We start from the raw sequence: 24772 nt of genomic DNA, 5'->3' as shown, positions 1-24772 counted from the left end.
GCGCCTTCCCAGCATGCCGTTCGCGCGCGTGCGCCGGCGGGGACACGCCCAGACCAGGGAGTTGAGAGCGGGCCGCTTCCGCCGGCCCGGGGGCGGAGCCTTCCGAGGCCGGGACTCCGCCTCTGCACGTCGGAACCGCCCTATGCCGCGCCAAAGCTACTCACGGTGGCCGAGTCCGCTGCTCTCTATCGTGGGCTCGCGTTGCCCACTCTCTTTCACAGAAGTAGGAGCCTACGCCTTGAAGCTTCAACACCACTCTGAAATAAAGAAAAGGGCAGCGGGTAGCGTATCACTTATCTCACGAGGTGCTCTCTATGCCGTCTTCCAGTGGAGGAAACGGAAGATCAGCACTCTTGCCGTTTTCCGACTCCATTCTTCTAGCTTTGAGCTTATCGCTTCTTCTACCTGGGTTAGTCCTCCCACTCCGACTCCCCAGATTAACAAGGCAGGAAGAGATAAGGAAGTTTCTACAAGGTCACGAGGAGTGTAGGGAGGAGTATGCCTCCCAGACCGGAATCTTGTTTTTAATTACTAATTCATTTACTGAACAAATAACTAAGTACTTACCATGTACCCGGTAAACTCCTGAAGCTAAGCTCCGAACCTTTCAGACATGGTGTTTGCTCTCACAGACCTTGAGGATTAGAGAGTGAGACAGTCACTATAAAAATAAATAAATAAATCTACATAAATTTTAGTAATAAGTACTCTAGCACCATTAAAAGTATGGACTCTAAAGACAGATCGTCTAGGTTGGTAATCCCAGCTCCGCCACTCGGCCTTCCTTTCTCGATCTGTAAAATTAGGATTTATAGTAATACCTCTCTACATACATAAGATGTTACTGTGAAAATAACACGTGAGACAGGTAGAACAGGCCCAACACCTTTTAAGTTTAATCATTAGCTAAACAACAACAAAAATCATGATCATAATGGAGGGAAAATAGGGTTGTGTCAAAGAGTAACAGAGAGGACTGTCTGTGGAAATGACTTAAGACCTAAAAGATGATGGCTCTCCAGCCAAACAAAGTGGACAGAAAATAATTCAAGGCAGAGAGAGTAGTATAGAAAAAGGCCCTTTCATTACATGAAGCAATGTTCATCATTATTTTAAGTAAACCTAAAACTGGCAGGATTCTCATTAAGTGTCCTGAAGATGCCAAACATTTGAGAGATGCTGCTTTAAAGGGGTAGAGAAGGAACCAGCATAGGATGCTGTGAAAGGAAAGCCAAAGATGTAAGACAGAAGTTAAATATGTAAGAGGAAAGTCTGAAGAGTATAGTCAGGGAAGATCAAAGAAAAATGGAGGAACTGTTTAAGAAGGTGAAAGTGACCAACATTGTAGAAGTCTGCCAAAGGTCTGGCATGAGAAGACTAAAAAGAATTCATTGAATCTGTAGCTGGAAGTCAGACTGAAATGGATCAAAGAATGAAGGGACAATGAGGGGGTAAAATGGCAGATGGGCAACTCATTTGAAGAAGGGAAACAGCAAGACAGGGTGAGAAGTGAAAGGAGGTATGAGTTAAGGAAGGCTTTTTTAATATGGGAAATTAGAATATGTTTAGTGTTGGAGACCTGACGCAAAGAACTGAGTCATTGGAAAAGACCCTGATGTTGGGAAAGATTGAAGGCAGTAGGAGAAGGGGACGACAAAGGAGATGAGATGGTTGGATGGCATCACCAACTCGATGGATGTGAGTTTGAACAAGCTCCGGGAATTTGTGATGGACAGAGAAACCTGGCGTGCTGCAGTCCATGGGGTCCCAGAGAGTCGGACAAGACTGAGCAACAGAACTGAACTGAGTGTTGAAGATAGAAGATAAGAGAATAGCTAAAGTTCCAAATTCTTAAGAGGGGAAAGTAATAGTGTAGGCTCCAGGGCATATTGGCCTTTCCTAGGAAAAAAGGACCTTTTCTCCACTAAAACTACAGAAGAGAAAAGATAGAAATCAGTTTGTAGATGTAACAGTGGGATAAGGGAGTTTTCAGTTGATGGCTGCTGTTTTCTCAGTGAAGCATTTTGAAGGTTCACCACTGCCACGACCACCAAAAAGGGCGAAAAAAGTATTCATCTTGAACTACAAACAGGACTTACAAAACCTGAGTGCAGAGTTACAGCTTCTGCTCACTAAAACCTTTTTTTTAAATTTTTTTGGCCTGCATCACACAGCTTTCAGGATCTCAAGTTCCTGACCAAGGGTTTAATCTGGGCTCCACTCTGGCACCCAAAGTGTTAACCTAACCACAGAACTTCTAATTCCCTCATTCATTGCGCAGACTTCAATGGCGCATGTGCATCGTGCCAGAAACTGCATTAGTGACCAAGAATATAGATAGATGTATAAGACCTGGTTGTCAGAGAGCTCCTGATCCATGGAAGACAAAAATGTAATGATAATTTCAAATGAAATAAAAGGAAACTACTGTCCTTTGGATCTCAGAGGCAAGAGCTCCCACCCTGTCCCATCCTAGGCAAGTCTTAGAGTATAGCTTGTTTTTTTTGTAGACTCTAAGGGTAGCCAGAGCCACAGTGTGTATTACCACTGCTGATAACGAATTCACTCATTTACCTTTTTCATTAGTTCAACCAGTACCAGCATCAACTACTGGGCATCATGGATTCAGAGAATAAAAGTTTTGTGGTTTGTTTTTTTTTTGCCACACCCCAAAGCATCTGGGATCTTAGTTCCTCAACCAGGGATACAATCCATGTCCCCTGAAATGGAAGCTCAGAGTCCTAACCACTGAGCCACCAGGGAATTCCCAAAAGTAGTCTTATGAACAAATCACAATGCCCAGTTTATACATAACTTTTATAGATTATATGAGTTGGTTATTTTCTGATGATGAGATGAAAAACAACCTTATCAGTCTGTGGTGTGCAGACCCCTTTCCATATGTGTTGCTAATGCAGAGTGTAATGGACTGAATTGTGTGCCCTACCACAAACACACACAAATTCATATGTTCAAATTCTCAGAGGGACCTCATGATGTGATTGCATTTGGAAACAGAGCCTTTAGAGAGGTAATGATGTTAAAATAGGCCCAAATACAATCTGACTGGTATCCTTGTAAGAGGAAATTTGGAAACACCAGGTAGGCACACACAAAGAGGAAAGGTCATGTGAGGGCATAGTGGGAAGGTGGCCAGCTGTAAGCCCAGGAGAGAGGCTTCAGGAGAAATCAACCTTGCTGACACGTTGATCTTGGACTTTTAGCCTCCAGCACTGTGAGAGGATAAATTTCTGTTAAGCACCCAAGTCTGTGATACTTTGTTTTGACAGCTCTGGGGAACAAATATAGAAACAAAGCCACAGTTACTAATGCTTCTGTGTGGTCCCATGACGCCATCCTCTATTTGCTTTGCTGCCTCAATCTTTTTAAATGTAAACCTGGTTATGTCTCTTTCCTGCTCAAAATCCTTCAGTGGGTCCCCATCTAAAATTTAAACACCAAGGTCATCCATGAGCTTGCTTCTCCAACTTTTTGCTACTGTTCCCTCACACCCTGAACACCCCTGCTTCCTACCACATCACACTACACTGCTCTAGACATGGAATGCTCTTTCCTCACCCCAGAAACACCTACCCATCTTTCTCAGGTCACACGCCAAGCATCACCAGCTCTGTAAAGCCAACCCGGAACCTCATTCTCTGCCTGTCACACACAACTGATCATCTTCTTTGTGCTGCCATTTTACCTTGTACATTTTGGGGTTGGTCACGTGATACTGCCATTATCAGCCTTTTCTTTTAAATGAAAGTTTCTCCCTTTCCATCGGGTGGCAGCCTTCAGTTTATCTCAAAGGTAAGCCAAAATAGGCGCTTTCAAATATATCCAAGAGCTATGGAGGCAGAAGCAGTCCCATGTAATGCACTTTCTTCTCAAGGTGTGCTGCTGGCAGTACTGCCAGCTCTCTGCACCCCGCAGGACCCTCCATCCTACCTGGCCTCATAAAGCATGCAGACTGGTACACAAGATCAAGCAAGGTTATGTCACATATCAGATTCCTGTGAGCTGTGTTGGCCATAAACGCCTAAGGGTGCCAGTTACGGCAAGCCTGATTATCATGGCTAAAGTTTGCCTGAAGCCTTCTTTCTGTTGAGGAGTGAGCTGGATGCCGCTCTGGGGCTCTGAGAGTCCTGGATTCTTACTGGGTTGGTGAAGATTCTACAGACAGATTCTTTGAGGTTATCCTCATTCCATAAAGCTACCAGAAGAAATCCTAACACCCAATGGATCACCAAACCAGTCCAAAAGCACAGCAAGCTACAAGAGCTGACATCCACAAGTTTAAAGAACCATGGCCTCGGAAAGGGTGACAAGTTTCACAGTACCACTGGTGGTTCTCATTATGCAGCTGGGAGATGGCACGGTATACTCCAGCTCCACCATTTCTGTTAACATAAGTAATGTTTCTGAAATTCTTAACGTGATAAACCAGGACATTCATGTCTAAGAAGTGTTTTTTAATTTGTCTGTGAAAACTGTGTCTATGGACTTCCCTGGTGGTCCAGTGGCTAAGAATTCGCCTGCCAATGCAGAGGACTCAGGTTTGATCCCTGCTCCAAGAAGATTCCACATGCTGTGGGATAATTAAGCCTGTGTGCCATGACTGGAGAGTAACCCCCACTCACCACAACTAGAGAAAGTCCTCAAGCAGCAAGGAAGACCCAGCACAGTCAAAAATAAATGACTAGATAAATAAAGTTTTAAAAAACTAGGTTGTCTACAAATTATTTCGTGAATGCATTGTCAAATTACAGAAGTTAAAGTACAATAATGTTTGAAGAATGATGCATGCTCAGTGGCTTCAGTCACATCTGACCCTTTGTGACCCTATGGACTGCAGCCCGCCAGGCTCCTCTGTCCATGGGATTCTCCAGGCAAGAATACTGGAGTGGGTTGCCAGGCCCTCCTCCAGGTGATCTTCCTGACCCAGGGATCAAACCTGTATTGCAGGTGGATTCTTTACCGCTGAGCCACCAGGGAAGCTATAAGTGATGGTATATCTTGTTTCTAATAAGAGAAATGCTTTTGTCTTTGCTTTATCTTTTTAGGAAGTTTGTATGTCAGTGTCTAAATTGCTGTTTGGTACAACAGATGTAAAATACATTCCATGGAAGAGGAGTGCAGAAAATAGCCATGTAGATTTGTTGATGAATGTGATGAACCCCACAGCTTTATTGGAGTGATGCAGTGCCCATTATAGTATGGGTGCCATCCCTACCACTTATCTCTCCATGGTCATCAGGAATCTCCTTGTGGTTAAATCCATTCACACTTTTCAGTTCTTTCTTTCTTGCCCTTTCCGCAGCATTTAACCCTGTGGATCACTCTCTTCTCTCCAAACCCTCTCATTCCTTTGCTTTTCTTTCTACTATTCCGTTTGCTCCTCTTCAGTCTCATTTGAGGATTTCTCCTTTTCTGTCCATCAATAAAATATTGGGTGTTCTTTGGGTGTCTTTGGCTGTCTTCTCTTGACACTCAACATACTCTCTTGGGGCCATCAGTTCTGTTCCCATGACTTTAGTTCGCTTCTTTTGCTGATGACTACCAAGTCCAAATCACCAGCCCAGAACTCCTTCTGAAATATTATACCCATATACATGACTGTTTACCGGGCTTATTGTTGTTACTAGGCATCTCCACTCAAATGAAAATCAGGAAAGAAAGCACAGGCTCTAGAATTGTTCCAATTTCAGTATATGTGCTGCCGAAGCGAGCACCAGGCTCTAGAATTGAACTTCTTGAGTTCACAGCCTTGCTCTGTCACTAAACTGTACAGTACTGGGCAAGTTACTTACCTCTCTATGCTTCAGATAATAATGATGGTCCTAACTTATAAGGTTGTTGTGAGAACTATTAATAACTGAGACAATTCAGGTACAGCATTTACCATAGTGTCTGGCAGTGGGTAAATGTTGATATCAGTAGTAACTACATGTTTTCAGAAAGCTCAATTCAACTGATTAAAAAATGAATTCATCAACATACCCCAAACTTTCTCTTCATTCTTTGATCCAGATCTTAGTAAATTGCACTACTATTTGCCCAGCCAGAAACTTCGGTGTTATCTTTGTCTCCTGACCACCACTTATCCTCCTATTCTATCAGATGCTCTCTTCCTTGACTCAACCTTGTTGTAATACACCACAGAGTGTTTTCAACATCCAAACTTTACACATAGTCATTCAATTCATTTGAAAAATCCTGCAAAGTAGGTGCTATTATTATCACTCCTATTTGCAGATGCAGAATTTGAGGCACAGAAAGGTTAAGTAACTGATCCAAGATGATACGAGAGGCAAAACTGGTATACAAACCAAAGCATTCTGGTTATAATCTCCATACTCACAACCACTATGCTATATGCCATAGGACTTCTAGTATATATAATGTTTATCGCATCGTATTATTTGTCTTGTCTCCCTGGCTAGACTGCATGTTTTTTGAAATAAGGGACTCTGATTTCTTTGCAGCAGGATCTTCAGTGCCTAGAATAGTGCCTGGCAAACAATACATGTCTGATACGCCCAGGGAGTTAAGATAATTCCCGAGACAAGACAAAGTGTAGATAAAAGGAAATGAATAGCCATCAGATTGCATTCAGTTATGGCCAGGGTAAAGGTTTTGTTTGCAGAGAAAGTTTTATTTTTTTAATGTGAGAATAACAAGCAGAATACTGGAGTTAAAGATAAGTAGAGGTTGTTTAGGGTTTTCCAGGTGGTGCTAGTGGTAAAGAACCAACCCGCCAATGCAGGAGATACAAGTGATCCCTGGGTCAGGAAGATCCGCATGGCAACCCACCCCAGTATTCTTGCCTGGAGAATGCCATGGACAGAAGACGGACCCTGGTGGGCTACAGTGGGTAAGGTCGCAAAGAGTCGGACACAACTGAAGTGACTTAGCATGCAGGCATCAGAGGTTGTTTAAGAAAATATTTATGTTCGTTGATTCAATAGTTATTGTAGGGCACATGGGTAATTTAACAAATAAATCCTTACAAAGAGAACTCACAGATTTTGATGTATGCTCTCTACCAAGCTTTTTGAACTGCTACTTTTTTCTTTTTTTTAAAGAGGCCACTATCTACTCCCCTGTCCCTTGAATTGTGCTGAAGGGCCCAAATCCAGTACTATTATGCACATCAGTTTCAGATGGAGTACCATGCTGAGAATTAAAGTTGGTGTTGGGGGACAAATGAAAATGTAACCTCAAGCAGAGTTCCAGTTCACTATAAGGTCAATGTAAGTATGCAGTCAGTTTGTATTCAGCACCACCTGATGTGCACTGTGTGAATGACTGTAACATAATAAACAGATGAGTTTTTCATAAAACAGTAGCAAGAAGAAAGGGCATCCCAGGTGGCTCAGTGGTAAAGAATCCTGACTGCCAATGCAAGAGATGCACCCCCTGGAGTAGGAATGGCAACCCACTCCAGTATTCTTGCCTGGAAAATTCCATGGACAGGGAGTCTGGCCGGCTACAGTCCATGGGGTTGCTAAGTAATCGATTGAGCACGCAGGCACAGCAAGAAAAGTGCTTGCTGTGCAAATCCTGGGCTGCCCCAAGAGAGGGAAATGAAAACTCCATGCCTAAATTTGTCATTTCCTATTTTATCTCTTGTGTTCAGGCCTTCCTCCTCCCCACCCCAGGGTTACTCCTTAATCCTTCCAACCCCATCTGTAAGCTTCCATCCTGTGCCACATTGGAAGATCTCGCCTAGGAACCTGGGCTCAGCACAACAATACTCTTCTTTTTCTCCTGCTGTGTAGTACAGCAGTGCCAGCCCAGGCTCTGAGCCTCCTTAGATTGATTAGGCAGACAGTCAGGAAGAATGCTGTTTATACTTGGACCACTTCTCTCCCTAGCTCCTGATATTAAAGACTGGAATAACTTGAAAGCCTCTTTGGTGTTCTTTTCTTTTTTTCCTTACATGGCCTTCACGAAGAGTAATTAATTATGATTTAAAAGCAGTAATGAATCAGTTTATAGACTCTGAGCACAATATAAATATTTTTCCTGAAAGCCAAATTAGAAGAAATCTCTAAAATGTGAGTAAGACAACAGCAGTTGAAATGATCGAACTGAATGGTCCCAAGCAGTGTCAAAAGAAAGAACCGTGTATTCTATTTCTGCAATAATGGGCATATAATAGTGGGATCGTTTTCAGCCCATTTCCCCATCCTGCTAGGCAAGAGTTGATTCAGATAAGGAAAAAGAGCCAAGCAAACTGGGGGAAAAACAAAACCAATTATTACTATTATTTTTGTCTGTTTTCTTAAACCAATTATTTTTGATGCCTGGTAAACACCCTGCTCCAGAGGATTAGGCTTTCCTGGCTCTCAAATACGCATTCTTCCCTTTCCTCGTGTCTGTCCTCCTCTCTGGAAGCTGCGGGGTGGGGAGGTCTAAAAATAGTTGGTGAATCACGGCAGATAATATTGTGCAGCAGTTACATAAACAGCCAGCCCTCGCGCGCGCGGAAGGTAGGAACGGAAAATATCTGGGTCAGGGTTGTCACTCTGAATAGGTTCCCCCGGAGCCGGCCTGTGGGAGGCGCGGCCGGGAGGAGGCTTAGGCCCGTGGGCCGGGAGCAGCAGGGGAGCGGCGGGCGTGCCACGAAGGGGGAGCGGAGGCCCCTGGCTCGGCACGGGCTGCAGCGCGAGCGGGGCAGGTGTGCCCCGCGCGGTCTCTCCATGGCGGGGAGTGGTCCGCGGCGGCGGCGGCGCTGACCGGCCAGGGCTGGGCGGGCGTGCCCTGGCGGGGACCTGGGGCCAAGGAAAAATGAGCGCTCTCCTCGAGCAGAAGGAGCAGCAGGAGAGGCTGCGGGAGGCCGCGGCCTTGGGGGACATTCGGGAGGTGCAGAAACTGGTGGAGAGCGGGGTGGATGTGAACTCCCAAAATGAGGTCAACGGCTGGTAAGTGGGGAGCGGGGGAGGCCTAGGGTCAGGGCATCCGGCCCGGGACGCGACCTCGGCCTAGCGCAGCCCCGGAAGCCTGCTAAGGCGTGGCCCGGCACCCCAGAGCCAACGAGGTTGTGCGCTCTGGAGGCTAGCACTGGCCCCCCTGCCTCGGAGAGTCTGCGGCGTGTCGTGCCCAAATCTCGGCCCACGTGGTCCTGCGCCGGCAGCGCCCACCCGAACCCTGGCGCCCCGTGCCCCGCCGACCCCACCCCCATAACGTGTCCCGAAAGGTGCTGATTACTCTCACCCTCATTTGGAGCTCACACCAGTTCGAGTTTGGAATTACTCTGAAGAACACATCTGTGCAGAGCAAAAAGCATAAACAGTTGAGCAAACGTGGATCTTATAAACTAGCACGATTTCTTTCTTTCTTTTTTTTTTTTTTAGCACGATTTCTTTTCCCAAGACTAGGGAAAATAAATCACTTGCATTCCTGTTCTGCTTCTCTATTGTCCTACTGCAGCAGTGATTTGCTGCTACCCACAGCTGCCTGTGGCTGGAAGACTCATTCATTAATCCTAGATAATGTTTTGTTTTGTTTTCTTAAAACAGTTTCAAATATGGAACTTTACCCAAGGCTTCAGATGCATGCCAGTGATTGAGTCCTTCCCAACTAAATAAGGAGCCACATTTTAAGAAGTGCTGGTGGTCAATTTTTTTGTATTAAGTTACTGAATATGGTGTTATTCTGCTCTCTTCTCATTTAAATTTTTTTATTTGATCCAAGTAATGCTTAACCAGGCTGTTTGCTAGCTGAGAATTAAAGTGAGTTTGCAAATGTTTTATTTTCTAAAGTGGAATCATGCAGTTTAAAACTAAAAGATTCATTGGAGATAGGTTCAATCCCAGAGAATAACCTGCCCTAGGTCACACAACTGTCAATAGCCAGGACCAGAATCACCGTTTCCTTACTTCCTCACAAATCCATCAACCAACTTATCCCAAAGAAAACAGCCTGGGTGACTATTCAGAAAACCAGGAAACAGTAGAAATTGCTTTTTTTTGTTTTATTTTGTTAAAGTGTTTACAAACTAGCTGGCTTTTCCGTGTGTGGTTTCTGTGTGTGCTTTTCTGTGTATGCGATTTCTAGCGTTGCTGTGTGGTTCACAAGCTGTGAATCATTGTTTTGGCACTGGGAGGCAGTGTTGTGTAGAAGAACAAGCCTGGACTTTAGTGCTGGTCCTTCTCCATTCCTGCTTAGCAATATGACCTTGCCAGAGTCACTTCATTTTCTAGTTATTTCAGAAGAGTTGTGAACATTTAAGGAAATGCAGCATCATATAAGTAGGTAACATTTACTGAGCTTGCTCTGTAGTGCAAACAAGGTTCCAAATGTATTATTTTTGTGTATCATCTCATTCATAGCTGCTTAGGGACAGAGCTATTGTTATTCCCTTGTTTTGCAGATAAGAAAAACAAAGTTTCCCCAAGAATTTGCAGTAATTAATGGAGCTGGGAATCAAACCCAGCATCTGCCTCCAAACCATACTTGCTTTCTTTTTTTTTTTCAATTTATTTATTTTTAATTGAAGAAGAATTGCTTTACAATATTGTGTTGGTTTCTGCCATGCATTAACATGAATCAGCCATAGATATACATATGTCCCCTCCCTCTTGACCCTCCTTCCCACCCCACACAATTTTCTTTTTTTCTGGCCACACCTTGGAGCATGTGGGATTTTAATTTCTGACCAGGGATTGAACCCGTGCCCCCTACAGTGGTAGAGTGGAGTCTTAGAAACCATACTTTCTTAACCACATAGTAGGTGCTCAGAAAATATAAGATTGTTGAACTATGAAGAGGCTTTCATAGATTTAATTGGGGGAAGATATCTAATAGGACTTCTTCATGTCCAGGGTTGAGTTCCTGGTCTCCCTCATACCCCTAACTGTCCCCAGCCTACCTCTGAGTCCTCATCTGAGCATCTGAGCTGCACTGGCTGGCCAGAATCTTTGGTGCACTCCTTGCCTTCTGTCTTTCTCTCAAAACCCACATCCAGTCAAGCTGCTAATCCTGCCAGCTTCACTAGCAGTGATGTAGTTAGAATCTGACCGTTTCCTCACAAGTTCTGCCACTGCACCTCTTGTGCAAAGCCACCATCTGTCACCTGGATTAATGCAGTAGCCTCCTCATTAGTCCTATCCTATGTCTTTTCTCAGTACAGCAGCCAGAAGAATCCTGACTTAAAACATAAGTCAGATCATTTAATTCTGCTTAAAACCCTTTAATGGCTCCAATCTCAAACTGGGGAAAAGCCCACAGGGTCCTACGGTTCAAATCCTTGTCCCTCAGTCTTTATTTCTAGGACTCATCTCTGAATTTGCCCCCTTGCTCCCTTCATTCTCTCCCCTGACTTTCTTGCTTTTCCTGAAAACACCAGGCACAGGACTTCTCTGGTGGTGCAGTGGTTGAGAATCTGCCTGCCCGTGCGGGGGACAATCCCTGGTCTGGGAGGATCCCACACGCCGTGGGACAGCTAAACCTGTGCATCGCAACTACTGAGCCCAAGCTCTAGAGCCCGTGAGCCACAACTACTGAGCCCGTGTACCCCAGCCACCAAAGCCAGAGCATTCCAGAGCAAGTGCTCTGCAACAAGAAAAGCCACCAAAATGAGAAGCCCACAGACCGAAACTTGAGAGTGGCCCCTGCTCGCTGCAACTAGAGAAAGCCCTTGTGAAGCAACCAAGAACCAGTGCAGCCAAAATAAGTAAAACAAACAAAATACCAGGCACAATGTTGATTCAAGGCCCTTGTGTTTTCTCTTCCTTTCATTTAAATGCTTTTTCTCCCTCACCTCCATCAGGTCTTAGCTTAGATGTCCCCTGAATGAGTCTTTCCTTGGTCCTTAATTTAAAGTTGTGCCATGCCCCTCCATTATCTTTGGCATTCCTCAATCCCTTTCCTTCTTTTATTGTCCTTATAACACAATTGCTGTATACCATACTGTCTGTTTTGCTTATTTGCTGACTGCCTCAGTTTTGTCATCTGTAAAGTAGGAGACTTTTTTGCCTGTTTGCTTTTTAATTATTTTTGGCTTTGTTGGGTCTTCATTGCTGCACATGAGCTTTCTCTAGTTGCAGCGAACAGGGGCTACTCTTTGTTGCCATGCAAGGCCTTCTCATTGCCGTGGCTTCTCTTGTTTCAGAGCAGGGGCTCTAGAGCATGCCGGCTTCAGTATTTGCGGCACTCAAGCTCAGTAGTTGCAGCTTTCAGGCTCTAGAGCATGCACTCAGGTTGCCGCGCACAGGTTTAGCTGCCCTGTAAAAGGTGGAATCTTCCTGGACCAGGGATGGAACCATGTTCCCTGCATTGGCAGGCGGGTTCCCAACCACTAGATCACCGGGGAGTGCTGAGGATAGTACTTAACTTGGGTTGTTTAGAGGACTAAATGAATTAATATATGTAAAGCTTTTAGAACAATGTCCAGTATGTAAAGTACTATATCTGTGTTAACTATTTTTTTTTTCTTTTTGGCTGCACTGGATTTTTGTTGCTTTCTTTTCCGTTGGGATGTGAAGGCTTCTCATTGCAGTGGCTTCTCTTGCTATAGAGCACAGGCTCAAGGGTGCATGGGTTTCGGTAGTTGTGGCTTTCAGGCGCTAGAGCATGGGCTCAGTAGTTGTGGCTCACAGACTTATTTGCTCCAAGGCATGTGGAATCCTCCCAGACCAGGGACCAAACCCTAGTACCCCACATTGGCAGGAGCTTTCTTATTCATTGCACCACCAAAGAAGTTCTGTTTTTTTTTAACTTTTTTTTTTTTTAATTAAGCAGTGTGCTGGGTAATCATATAAAGGTTACCCTCAGAAAACATAATCAGTAGCACAGAAAAGCAGAATGATTACTGCTTTTAATTCTTAGTTGCCCAGTAACCACAATTTCTGCACAATTGAAATTTATGTCTCTGCTCTGAAATACTTACCAGCACTGATAGGAGGCCCGTATTTCAGATTTCTGGTCTGAAATATCAATACTTCCCAGCATTGATAGGATATTCTGACTGCAGATTTAAAGCTTAAAGAATCAAAGTTCAGAGATTGAGCTTCCACGTCAGTTGTAATTCAGGTGTCATGCATACCCCTTGGCTTTAAGAAACAAGTATAATAGCTCATGAAGAAGTTGAAAATACTGCCTGGCTATAGTGCCTGTGAATTATGGCTGCCTGGAGCCACCCAAGTCTGGACTATAAATGATCACTCAGGGTACAGGCTGTGGAGGATGTGCTGTGTTGACTTAGCCCCACTTTACATGGTGATACTTTGGCAGTTGGTTTGTCCCAAAATGTCTCAGATCCACTGGCAGAATATTACTTCCTTCACTCTCAGGTTTGTTGTGAACAAGTGATTTACTACTTACAAGTGAGCACTTTATTTCCAGAAAAGAACATATTTTTCTCATCATGTTCTATTCATTTTTGAATGCTTATAATTATTCATTTTTCAAGTTTTCAAGACAGCCATACACAAACACACTCTTAGCTACAGTTTGCCCAGAATCAAGAATATACAGGATCCTTCTACTCTAAGCAGTGTCCACCTTGTCCTTGGTTCACTTATTCAGCAAATATCAATTAAGTACCTGTATATTCAAGCAGATACTTCCTTATCTTCATGGAGCTTATACTTTAGAAGTCCATATCAAGACTCTTTTATTTTCCCCAAATTGGAATTCTTTTTATGATGAAGTACATTTTAAAGGCACCTGAATAATCTGGTTCTTTTTTTTAATAATCTGATTCTAATGAATAATAGTTTCAAATATCACTCTAAAACATCAGTGGAGTTTGCTCGTAGTCAGCCAGACAAGCTGACTTTCTGTAAGTCATAAATTTCGAGGTACCCAGGACAAATCTGTTTTTTCCTGGAACCAAATGTACTTTCTAGACAGTTATACTTCTCAAGTGGGTGACCTAATCCTCACTATTGAACATATGTTCTATTCTTTGCCATATTTATATTCGTCTAAAAGCTCTGAAGATATTTATCTCAGTTCAGTTAGAGAGCTGGTGAATGAGGACATTTCAAAACAGAGAAAAAGTATTTTCCTTCCTTGGGGATGAATTTAGTAGCTCTGTTAAGATGGAATTTTGGCCAGCACACTAATCCTATTTCTGTGCAGTGTTAAAATAATAGCTCTTTTAGAGGGTGCATAATTCCTTCCTAAGTATACAATCGTAAACAATTAGTTTTACTTAAATGAATCTTAATACTTCAGAAGAGTTCCCAAAAATTTTGGCCATTGATGTATATTTTTCAGATGCTTTAGGAACTAAAAGTATGTGTGTAGTGCCTTGTATTTAAGCAAATAAGAATATGTTTGTAGCCTTCTGGAGAGAACTAGAGAAGTGAACTTTTAAAAATGGAAATCCTTTTGTGTATGTGTGAAGGAAAGAAAAGTAAAAAGCAAAAGAGTAACTGAGATTCATATAGGAACCTGCTGTAGTAATAAGTTTAGTGGCAGAGCAAGCTGCAGATGAGAGATGGTTAGTAGCCTGATAATATTTAATCTTCAAGTGACATTTGATGTCACTTGTGTGCATTTGATGCACACAAAGCAATTTTTGGTACTCTCTTAAAAGGAATGTGGCCATGTAAAAGTATATTTTAAAGAGACTAGGACAATATAATGAGGGACACTGAGCAGTATCTTTAGAGTTATCTAGCTAGCCAGGCAGCCAGCCTTCTGGAAGCCGTTGTAATAAAGCTCCTAGGATAAATTAGCTCTTTCCAAGGATCAGAAATGAAAAAATAAATTTTAAGCATGTTAAATATTTCGATCATCTGCTTTCCGAAAAGTTAAAATTACCAGTCTGATTTTCTGGTTCTAACTGAACCCTAACAGGCTTGCATATATTTATTTACTGATGTGTAGAACTTGAAATCCCAGATCACCTCTCCACTTTTTAAATCACTGTTTTGTTCTTTCTTGGGGATAGGACCTGTTTACATTGGGCGTGTAAGCGCAATCACGGTCAGGTGGTCTCTTACTTACTGAAATCAGGAGCTGACAAAGAGATTCTTACCACAAAGGGAGAAATGCCTGTCCAGCTAACATCAAGAAGAGAAATTAGGAAGATTATGGGAGGTGAGTTTTTCTGAGGTAACTTGATATTGTAAAACTGAGACTTGTGTTATCATTGTATATATTCTTTAAAAAAAAGTTTTTTGTAAATTGGAGGATAATTGCTTTAAGATGTTGTGTTGATTTCTGCCAACAACAACGTGAATCAGTCATAATTATATATATGTATCTAAATATATATGTATATTCCCTGTATATATTCTTGACCCTAAACAGCCAGTCTGTTTCTAGAAGTAAGATAGTCTTACTGTGCCAAGATAATTATTCCGTGCTGTTTCTGGAAAGGTAGACATTATAAAGTTTTGGGTTTTTATCTGTAAGCTTTTAAGGAGATAAAAATGATAACGAAAAACCTACAGTAAATACTGACTAAAATATTTGTTGTATACCAAAGGACACTAACTTTCACAGGAGACTCTTGGTAATTTCTTTTGTATGAAATCTTTTTTTTTTTTTTTAATGTTTTTTTTTTTTTTTTTTTAATGTGGCCCACTTTTAAAGTCTTTATTGACTTTGTTACAGTATTATTTCCATTTTATGTTTTGGTTTTTTGGCTAAGAGGCATGTGGGATCTTAGCTCCCTGACCAGGGATCGAACCTGCACTCCCTGCATTGGGAGGCACAGTCTTAACTGGACCATGAGGGAAGTCCCTTTATTTGCTCATTTTTATAAGACTATGTAAGTGTTCTGTGTTTTCATCTTTTTAAGTGGAAGATGATGATGGTGACAGCGACGACCACCCCCAGCTGAAGAAAGAGTCAGAACTGCCCTTTGTTCCCAACTATTTGGCCAACCCAGCCTTCCCTTTTATCTATACACCTGCATCAGAGGATTCAGCCCAGCTACAGAATGGGGGCCCCTCCACACCTCCTGCATCACCCCCTGCAGATGGCTCGCCTCCGTTGCTGCCCCCTGGAGAACCTCCCCTGCTTGGGCCCTTTCCACGTGACCACACCTCTTTGGCACTGGTTCAGAATGGGGATGTGTCTGCCCCCTCTGCCATACTTAGAACACCAGAAAGCACAAAACCAGGTCCTGTTTGTCAGCCACCAGTGAGTCAGACTCGATCCCTGTTCTCTACTGTCCCATCCAAGCCACCAATGTCTCTGGAGCCTCAAAATGGGACATATGCAGGACCAGCGCCAGCATTCCAGCCATTTTTCTTCACTGGAGCATTTCCATTTAATATGCAAGGTAACCTCTCATCAGCAAGTAGCCTCTGAAAAGGGCAAAGTTGTCTAGGGGTCTAGTTCTTTACTTCCTATTTTTTTGAGGAGTGGGGATAGGATTTATCTATTTTGAGTATTGTTCAGTTGCAAAGTTGTGTCCTACTCTTTGCAACCCCATGGACTGCAGGGCTTCCGTGTCCTTCACCATCTCTCGGAGTTTGCTCAAACTCATGTCCACTGAGTTGGTGATACCATCCAACCATCTCCTCCTCTGTCACCCCCTTCACCTGCCCTCAGTCTTTCCCAGCATCAGGGTCTTTTCCAGTGAGTCACCTCTTCACATCAGATGGCCAAAGTGTTGTGGAGCTTCAGCTTCAGCGTCAGTCCTTCCAGTGAATATTCAGGACTGAGTTCCTTTAGGGTTTACTGGATTGATCTCCTTGCTGTCCAATGGACTCTCAAGAATCTTCTCCAGCACCACAATTCCAAAGTATCAATTCTTCGTGTTCAGCCTTCTTTAGGGTCCAACTCTCACATCCACACATGACTACTGGAAAAGTAATGTCTCTGCTTTTTAATATGCTGTCTAGGTTGGTCATAGCTTTTCTTCCAAGGAGCAAGCATCTTTTAATTTCACGGCTGCAATCACTGTCTGCAGTGATTTTGGAGCCCAAGAAAATAAAATTTGCCAGTTTCTGATCTTTCCCATCTATTTGCCATGAAGTGATGGGACTGGATGCCATGATCTTTGTTTTTTGAATGTTGGGTTTTTTTTTTTTCTTTTTCCTTTTTTAAAACAATTATTTGGCTGTTCTGGGTCTTAGTTGTGGCATGCAGGATCTTTAGTTTCGGCATGTGGGATCAAGTTTCCTGACCAGGGGTCAAATCCAGGCCCCCTGCACTGGGAGTTTGGAGTCCTAGCCAGTGGATCACCAGGGAACTTCTGAATGTTGAGTTGTTGGTTTGGGTTTTTTTTTGAATATTGAGTTTTAAGCCAGCCTTTTAACTCTCCTCTTTCACCTTCATCAAGAGCCTCTTTAGTTCCTCCGCACTTTCTGCTATTAGAGTGGTATCATCTGCATATCTGAGGTTATTGATATTTCTCCTGGCAATCTTGATTCCAGCTTGTGAGTCATCCAGCCCAGCATTTTGCATTTTGTACTCTACATATAAGTTAAATAACCAGGGTGACAATATAGAGCCTTGACGTACTCCTTTCCCACTTTGGAACAAGTCCATTGTTCCATGACCGGTTCTGTTGCTTCTTGTCCTGCATACAGGTTTCTCAGGAGACAGGTAAGATGGTCTTGTATTCCCATCTCTTAAAGAATTTTCCGCAGTTTATTGTGATTCACACAGTCAAAGGCTTTAGTGTAGTCAATGAAGCAGAAGTAGGTGCTTTTCTGGAATTCTCTTGCTTCTCCTATGATCCAGTGGATGTTAGCAATTTGATCCCTGGTTCCTCTGCCTTTTCTAAATCCAGCTTGTACATCTGGAAGTTCTCCATTCATGTACTGTTGAAGCCTAGCTTGAAGGGTTTTGAGTATTACCTTGCTAGCGTGTGAAATAAGCACAATTGTACAGTAGTTTGAACATTTTTTGGCATTACCATTCTTTGGGATTGAAATAAAAACTGACCTTTTCCAGTCTGTGGCCACTGATGATTTTTCCAAATTTGCTGGCATACTGAGTACAGCACTTTCACAGCATCATCTTTTAGGATTTGAAATAGCTCAGCTGGAATTCCATCACCTTCCGTAGCTTTGTTCATAGTAATGCTCGTAAGGCTCACTTGACTGCATTCCAGGATGTTTGGCTCTAGGTGAGTGACCACACCATTGTGGTTATCTAGGTCATTAAGACCTTTTTTTTACAGTTCTTCTGTGTATTTTTGCCACCCCTTCTTAATCTCTTCTGCCTCTGTTAGGTCCTTACTGTTTCTATCCTTTATTGTGCCCATCTTTGCATTAAATGTTCCCTTGGTATCTCTGATTTTCTTGAGGAGATGTCTAGTCTTTCCCATTCTCTTGTTTTCTTCTATTTCTTTGCATTATTCACTTAAGAAGGCTTTCTTATCTCTCCTTGTTATTTTTTTTTTAACTGCATGAAATTTTATTTTATTATTTTTTTTCCAATTATTTTTATTAGTTGGAGGCTAATTACTTCGCAGCATTGCAGTGGGTTTTGTCATACATTGACATGAATCAGCCATGGAGTTACATGTATTCCCCATCCCGATCCCCCTCCCACCTCCCCCCTCTTCTTGTTATTCTTTGGAACTCTGCATTCAGTTGGGTATATCTTTCCCTTTCTCCTTTGCTTTTCACTTCCCTTTTTTTAATCAACTATTTGTAAGGCCTGCTCAGACAACCACTTTGCCTTCTTGTGTTTCTTTTTCTTGGGGATGGTTTTGGTCACTGCCTCTTGTACAATGTTACCAACCTCCATCCATAGTTCTTCAGGCACTCTATCAGATCTAATCCCTTGAATCTGTTTGTCACTCCTACTGTATAATAAGAGATTTGAGTTAGGTCATACGTGAATGGCCTAGTGGTTTTCCCTACTTAATTTAAGTCTGAATTTTGCATTAAGGAGCTCATGATCTGAGCCACAGTCAACTCCAGGTCTCAGTTTTGCTGACTGTAGAGAGCTTCTCCATCTTCGGCTGCAGTTTTGAGTGTAATTACAACCTTACAGAAAAGTTGCAAGACTAGTAAAAGGAACTCTCTTTAATGAGATTTATAAATTATTTTTTGCCCCTTTACCCAGAACTATTTATGTGTTTTTTTTCCCTAAGAACAAGGATGTGTGCTCAGTTGAGTCTGACACTTTGTGACCCTAGGAACTGAGCCCGCCAGACTCCTCTGTCCATGGGATTTTCCAGGCAAGAATATTGGAGTGGGTTGCCGTTTCCTACTCCAGGGATCTTCTCGACCCAGGGATTAAATCTGTCTCCTGCGTCTCCTGCATTGGCAGGCAGATTCTTTACCAATGAGCCACTTGGGAAGCCCCAAGAACAAAATAGTCTCTTACATAATCACAATACAACAGTCAGATTTAGAAAATATAACCTTGATGTAATACTATTCTTTAATCCACAGTCTATATGTAAATTTTATTAGCCATTTAGCAGTGTCTTTTGTAGCTATTTTTACTCCCTCCACCCCTGCCTGCTGTGTTAGTGTTAGGCCGTCATATTGGAGTAGCCTCCTTTAATCTGGAGCATTTCCTCAGCCTTTAACTACCTTCTGGCCTTCAGATTTTTGAAGAGTCCAGGCCAGTTCTGTTATAGAGTATGCTTTCATTTTTCCTCCACTCTAATGAGCAGTATTCTCCTATAAAGAAGGTCCTTCCCTTCTCTGCCATTTACAGCAATGGAAAATGCATAGATTATTATTTATTGGATGATAATTCATTAGTATTTTTGATGTTCAAATTATGCCAGACTGATCCAGAGGGAGCCCCTTGGAGCTAGTTTCTTGTGTCTCTTGGACATCTTCATTATTCTTAGCTCATTTCCTTACTTTGTGGTGCAGCAAGATGTTTCAGGCTCCCTAGTGCAACTTCCCTGACCCAGCCTTGGAATCACGCGTTTCTCCAAGGAGCCCTGGTTTTTCTTGGTGCAGAATGGTATTCAGAAACCAGAATGTGAACACTAGATGTGCTCATTGCTACTAGTGTATCATTTCTTCTTAGCTCATTCAGAGGACAGAATTACAAAAGAAAGAAAAAGGCAAGCAAACAATAAAGAACAATTGAATAATGAAAGATTCACCAGGAAGATTTATTTATAAACTAAACATTTATGTACATAGTAACATAACTTCAGAGCATTCTGAGTTCTCATTTAATTGTTACAACAGACTTTTGTACATTTTGTTTTTATTTACTTATTTTGGCTATGCCACATGACTTGAAGGATCTTAGTTCCCCAACCAAGGATTGGCCCTAGGCCTTGGCAGTGAGAGCAACGAGTCCTAACCACTGGGCCACCAGAGAATTCCCATTAGTACATTTTAGAAATGGAGAAAGTTAGACACAAAGAGGCAATTTGTCCAGAGTCACACATCTAGTACAGGATAGATGAGGGATTATACCCATTCATACCACAGTCATTCAAGGTTCAAAAGGTCACAAAAAAAGAGAGTTGAAAGCAGCTCCCACAATTTATGACAAAAGCAACAAACTCTCCATTGATATTTTAGATGAAAAGTAGAAAATGAACATATACTTCCTGGATATCAAGCTGCACACTAGCCTGAGAGGATTAGTGAAATTAAAAGGCAAGCAAACAAACACACTTTTTTCTATATTGCTATATCTATTTATAATTTAAAATATTAAATTATAAATAAAATAAAATAATAAAATATTAAAAACTCTAAGTTTATGTTAATACCTCCAATTCTAGTCAGACACCGTAGGGTATAGTCTAGTGTTACCTTTGTTTTTCCACATAAGTAACTCCCTTCTTTCTGTTTTTGAGGACCTGTTACTCTAGGTGCTGCTAACAGTGACCCAGGGATGCCATATAAAGAGCAAAGCAGAACTACCAAAAGCACGTATGTGCTTAGCTTGAGCCTTCTTTGCAGCCAGGCTCAGAATTTAAGGGCAGACTGTTTAGATCCCAGATCCACGAATAATGGTCTTTGTTTACTCCCAAAGCCAAGATTCTTCCCTTATTAAAGTAAGGCATTTAAATCATAGACTTCATTTTTATTAGTAGCTTATCTTTTTGCTCTTGTACTGTGTTTATTGCAAGGATTTTCATGTCTCATAAATATCTTTAGATCCACAATTGTTAAATCTTTGTAGAGTAACTCTTGTACCATATCTTTCCCATGTCGCCTTTTCTCTTCTCTTCCCCATACCCTGCTTATGTGTAGTTTGAAACCCAAACCCATTCTCAAGCCTTTACCTGCTTAGCTCCAGTAGCAGAAGTAAATTATCCTTCTGTACAGTTGGGATGGTTGTCCACTATCTCCTTCTGCTGCCCATTTACTTTATGAACCACAGTGTTAGACATAGGGAGGACAATGCAGGCAGCTGCACCAGCAGAGCCAGAATTGAACCTGAGCAAATGGTACTGACTGTGCTTGGTTTTCTTGTTGGGTGGCATAGGTCTTCAGCATGGGGCATGATTAACAGTAACCATCTTCTGGAAAAGATCTTAAATTGCATCAGCTGACTATGCTAGAATGATTCATTAACACTTCTTCCCCTTTCCCCTAGAGCTGGTACTCAAGGTGAGGATTCAGAACCCATCTCTTAGAGAAAATGATTTCATTGAAATTGAACTGGACCGACAGGAGCTCACCTACCAAGAGCTGCTCAGAGTGAGTTGCTGTGAGCTGGGTGTTAATCCTGATCAAGTGGAGAAGATCAGAAAGTTACCCAATACTCTGGTAAGAAAGGTAAGAAAGGTCTGTTACGTGGTTGATTTCTCCATTTGGAAAATACACACCTTCCTCTTTGGGTGTGTGAGTCATAGTTAAAGAAATGAGAAAAGAATAGAAAAAGAGCAAAGGGTGGTCTTCCATTAAGCTTTCTTTCCTCTCCTGGGCCTATAGAGATACTGGCATTTATAAAAGTTGTAGGATACCAGAAAGAATGTTCTGAATTACTGTTCACATGTACCTATTTTTAGTTGTTTCTCTGTAGTGATCTGTAAGGATTACCTTAGTGTACTATTGGATGTGCCTTGTGTTTTATAACATAAGAACCAGGCTAAATCACAGGGCACCTCTATTTAGGTACATGTGTGGTCCTCCCAACATCTCTGGGTTCCCTGAATGTCAGGCTTCTGGCTTCTCAGGGCACCTGAGGAAAACACCCCTGCACTGCTTTTCATGATGTGCTCGTCTGGGAGTGACAGATGCTACTTAGGGCTTCTACATTTTAACCCCGTTCATGCTCCTGGGGACTTTCCTACACTACCACTGGTTTCAACACAGAACACCAAAACCATAGAGACAAGGGGCTCCTCTTAATCTAGTTAACCTATTTTTGTTTCAGGACAAAGATGTCGCTCGACTCCAAGATTTTCAAGAGCTGGAACTGGTTTTAATGATAAGTGAAAATAATTTTCTGTTCAGAAATGCTGCATCCACACTGACTGAAAGGCCTTGCTACAATAGGAGAGCTTCAAAACTGACTTACTAATGCAGCAGGAACTTTTATTACTGAGTATTGTGACAGTGTGCATCACCTCTGGGCCAAGGACAAGCCATTGATCTAATGCCTTGGATGCCCAAGGTGGGCCCCTGATGCCACTTCGTAGTATATACTAACATCGTTCTGCCAAGGTAGGAAGCCCCTGACCCCCAAGCAGCGGTGCCACTCTTCCAAGCCTCTTGGTGCACAATAAACCTATTGCTTGAAGCTGTGAACAGCTGAGAAGTGGCCTGGAGAGGCAGAAGCCGACGGTTCTTTACCGAGTGTGTTTTCTGTGTGTGTAAGAGAGTTGTCTAGGCAGACGCTGAGAGGGAGCGGAGCCTGTTTCCATCCTGTTGACGGTGCACCTGAAGGGCCAGGACGCACTTCTCTCGGTGTTACGTGTTCACAGCTCTCCCTGAAGTGTGAACTGACTAGAGAGGAAAACGGGAAAGCCGAGGTACTGGACACAGGAATTGTGGTGTGACTTGAGGCTTTGAGGTTTCACATAACATACTTATAAATGTTACTCAGGTTAAAAGTATTTAAGAATACAGTTACCTAATGTAAATACGCTGTTAACCAAAAGAGCTTCCCTTCCCCCCACCTTGTCCATTGTAAACACTCGTGACTCTCTGTCTCTAGCCATTGCTGTAGTCATCTCTGCATTAACTCCCCTTTGTGGTCACTAGAGGGCTCTCTGACGCTTTCTGAAAGAGCAGCGGCTATTTTTTTCTTTTTTTAAACTGAAGCAGTTCTGTCCTCGCGTGTCTGTTTAATCTCACTGAAAGAGACGAGCACAATCGTTGCTGGTCCGTGTTCTCCACTTTCATTTTCCGCTAGAAATGAGAAGCAATTTTCCAGACAGAATCTGTTGCTATTTTAAAGGTTATTGTGGGAAACTGAACTAAAGGAGTTAGCGTCTTTATTTTTGTATCAAAGATAAAGATTATTTTGAAATTATTAAGATTTTTACACAACTCTGAAATCTGTTGCTTTTGTAAACAAGTTGTTTAATCTTTAGGGATCCCCCACAACCACCACTAACCTACTTAACAAAGTCAATGTGAGTCTACCAGGCTTTGTTCTGGAAACAAACACCTGATTAAACTCTTGAGCATGGTGTAAGAATTTTTCTAAAGAATGCATTTAAGGCTTCTTTTCCTTCCCTTCACTGTCATTAATGTTAAAAAGAAAAGCCACTGTCTTGTTGAACTAAATAGCTTAACTTTAGAAATAAGAATGAGCACACTTAGATAAACAGGAGAGCAGGGGTTTTGAAGCCAGCTGTTGAAGAGCATCCCTGCTGTCTTAAGAAGCTTTCTCCCCACAGTGCCTATAGTTTCCAAAGAAACTTAACTTCCTAACTGGGTTAATTTTATTGGAACACTACGATTGAGAGAGAAGGTGCAGAAGATGTCAGTGGAAGAGAGTGTTGTGCTAAGATAATGGCCTCCTGCTGCTGCCTAAATGCTGAGCTGAGGTTGAGGTGTTTTCAAGGCCAACTTTGTGAGGTGGAGTCACTCTGTTCAGTGACTTAATTGTAATTCACTAATTACTGATGGTGAGTTACTCACTTTGTGCAGTGTTTGTCTGGCAGAGTAAAGGTTACTTACTACTCCCTTTCTCTGAAATACTTTAAAGAAGAAACTTCCCTTGTGTTTCAACCAGGCAGAAGCTAGAAATACTAACCTTTTTTTCCCTATACCTTTGAAAAAAGTTACAATTTACTGATACAATTAAGGCTAGTTTTATCTTGGAACAAATAAATTCAGTATTAATGTGTGTCAATCATGTGTCTCAATCACTGGGGTTAGTACTCTTCCAGCCATCTAGATCAATTAGATTCTCAGAAGCAGTGGAGGTCCCTGGCTGGGAGGTGGCCTACAGAGGAGTAGCTCCAGGGCATTTCCTGGGCTTAGAAACAGAGGCTGAGGAATTCACAAGTGAGAGATGGGCGCTGCACTGCATCTTTCTTATAATGTCCTCTGTGGTCAACTGACTCTTGAGTATGGCAGTGGAATTAGACTGCACAGTTGCTGGTAGGTGAGTTTAAAGTCTTAATCTATGCATTCAGAGAAATATTTTTATATGTTTTGTGTAATTTATAACAAGGATTTTTTTTTAGCTTTGTTAATTGTGAATTTGCCCCGCCTCCTCTACTACATATTTAAAGCATGTGTTCACACTGTGTGTAAATATTCACTTTGTGCACTGCTGACTGTTCAAGCATAACAAGTATTATTAAAATTAAATATTAACTGACTAAGCCCCTATTCTTTTATTTTGTCCTCCTAAAACAGCTCTGTACTTCTAATCATAGGGGGTTCGGATTGTTGAACAGTTTCAGGGACAAGACCCTCTGGTGGAAAAACAGAAGGAACTGGTCCCC

General features: G+C 42.3%; 1 protein-coding gene and 1 pseudogene across 2 annotated transcripts; both read left to right on the top strand.

Annotated features, from left to right (window-relative positions):
* The first annotated feature begins 13 nt into the window (after window positions 1-13).
* Window positions 14-8744, top strand: LOC136150143 (large ribosomal subunit protein eL15-like; annotated as a pseudogene).
* ANKRD40 (ankyrin repeat domain 40) lies at window positions 8541-24645 on the top strand. Of its 2 annotated transcripts, none has more exons than XM_065909046.1 (5): window positions 8541-8930; window positions 14912-15060; window positions 15767-16252; window positions 21460-21632; window positions 22243-24645. In XM_065909046.1, exons 1-5 carry the CDS (start codon window positions 8797-8799, stop codon window positions 22387-22389), a joined length of 1089 nt encoding a protein of 362 aa, XP_065765118.1. In that variant the 5' UTR covers window positions 8541-8796; the 3' UTR covers window positions 22390-24645. The 2 variants fall into 2 exon arrangements, with proteins under 2 accessions (XP_065765118.1, XP_065765117.1); XM_065909045.1 differs by having other exon boundaries at window positions 8543-8930; window positions 21460-21641.
* Window positions 24646-24772: the final 127 nt, after the last annotated feature.

The sequence above is a fragment of the Muntiacus reevesi genome, chromosome 18 (genome assembly GCF_963930625.1).
Source record: "Muntiacus reevesi chromosome 18, mMunRee1.1, whole genome shotgun sequence".
In the NCBI taxonomy this organism is placed as follows: domain Eukaryota; kingdom Metazoa; phylum Chordata; class Mammalia; order Artiodactyla; family Cervidae; genus Muntiacus; species Muntiacus reevesi.
This window is presented reverse-complemented; position numbering and strand designations above follow the sequence as displayed.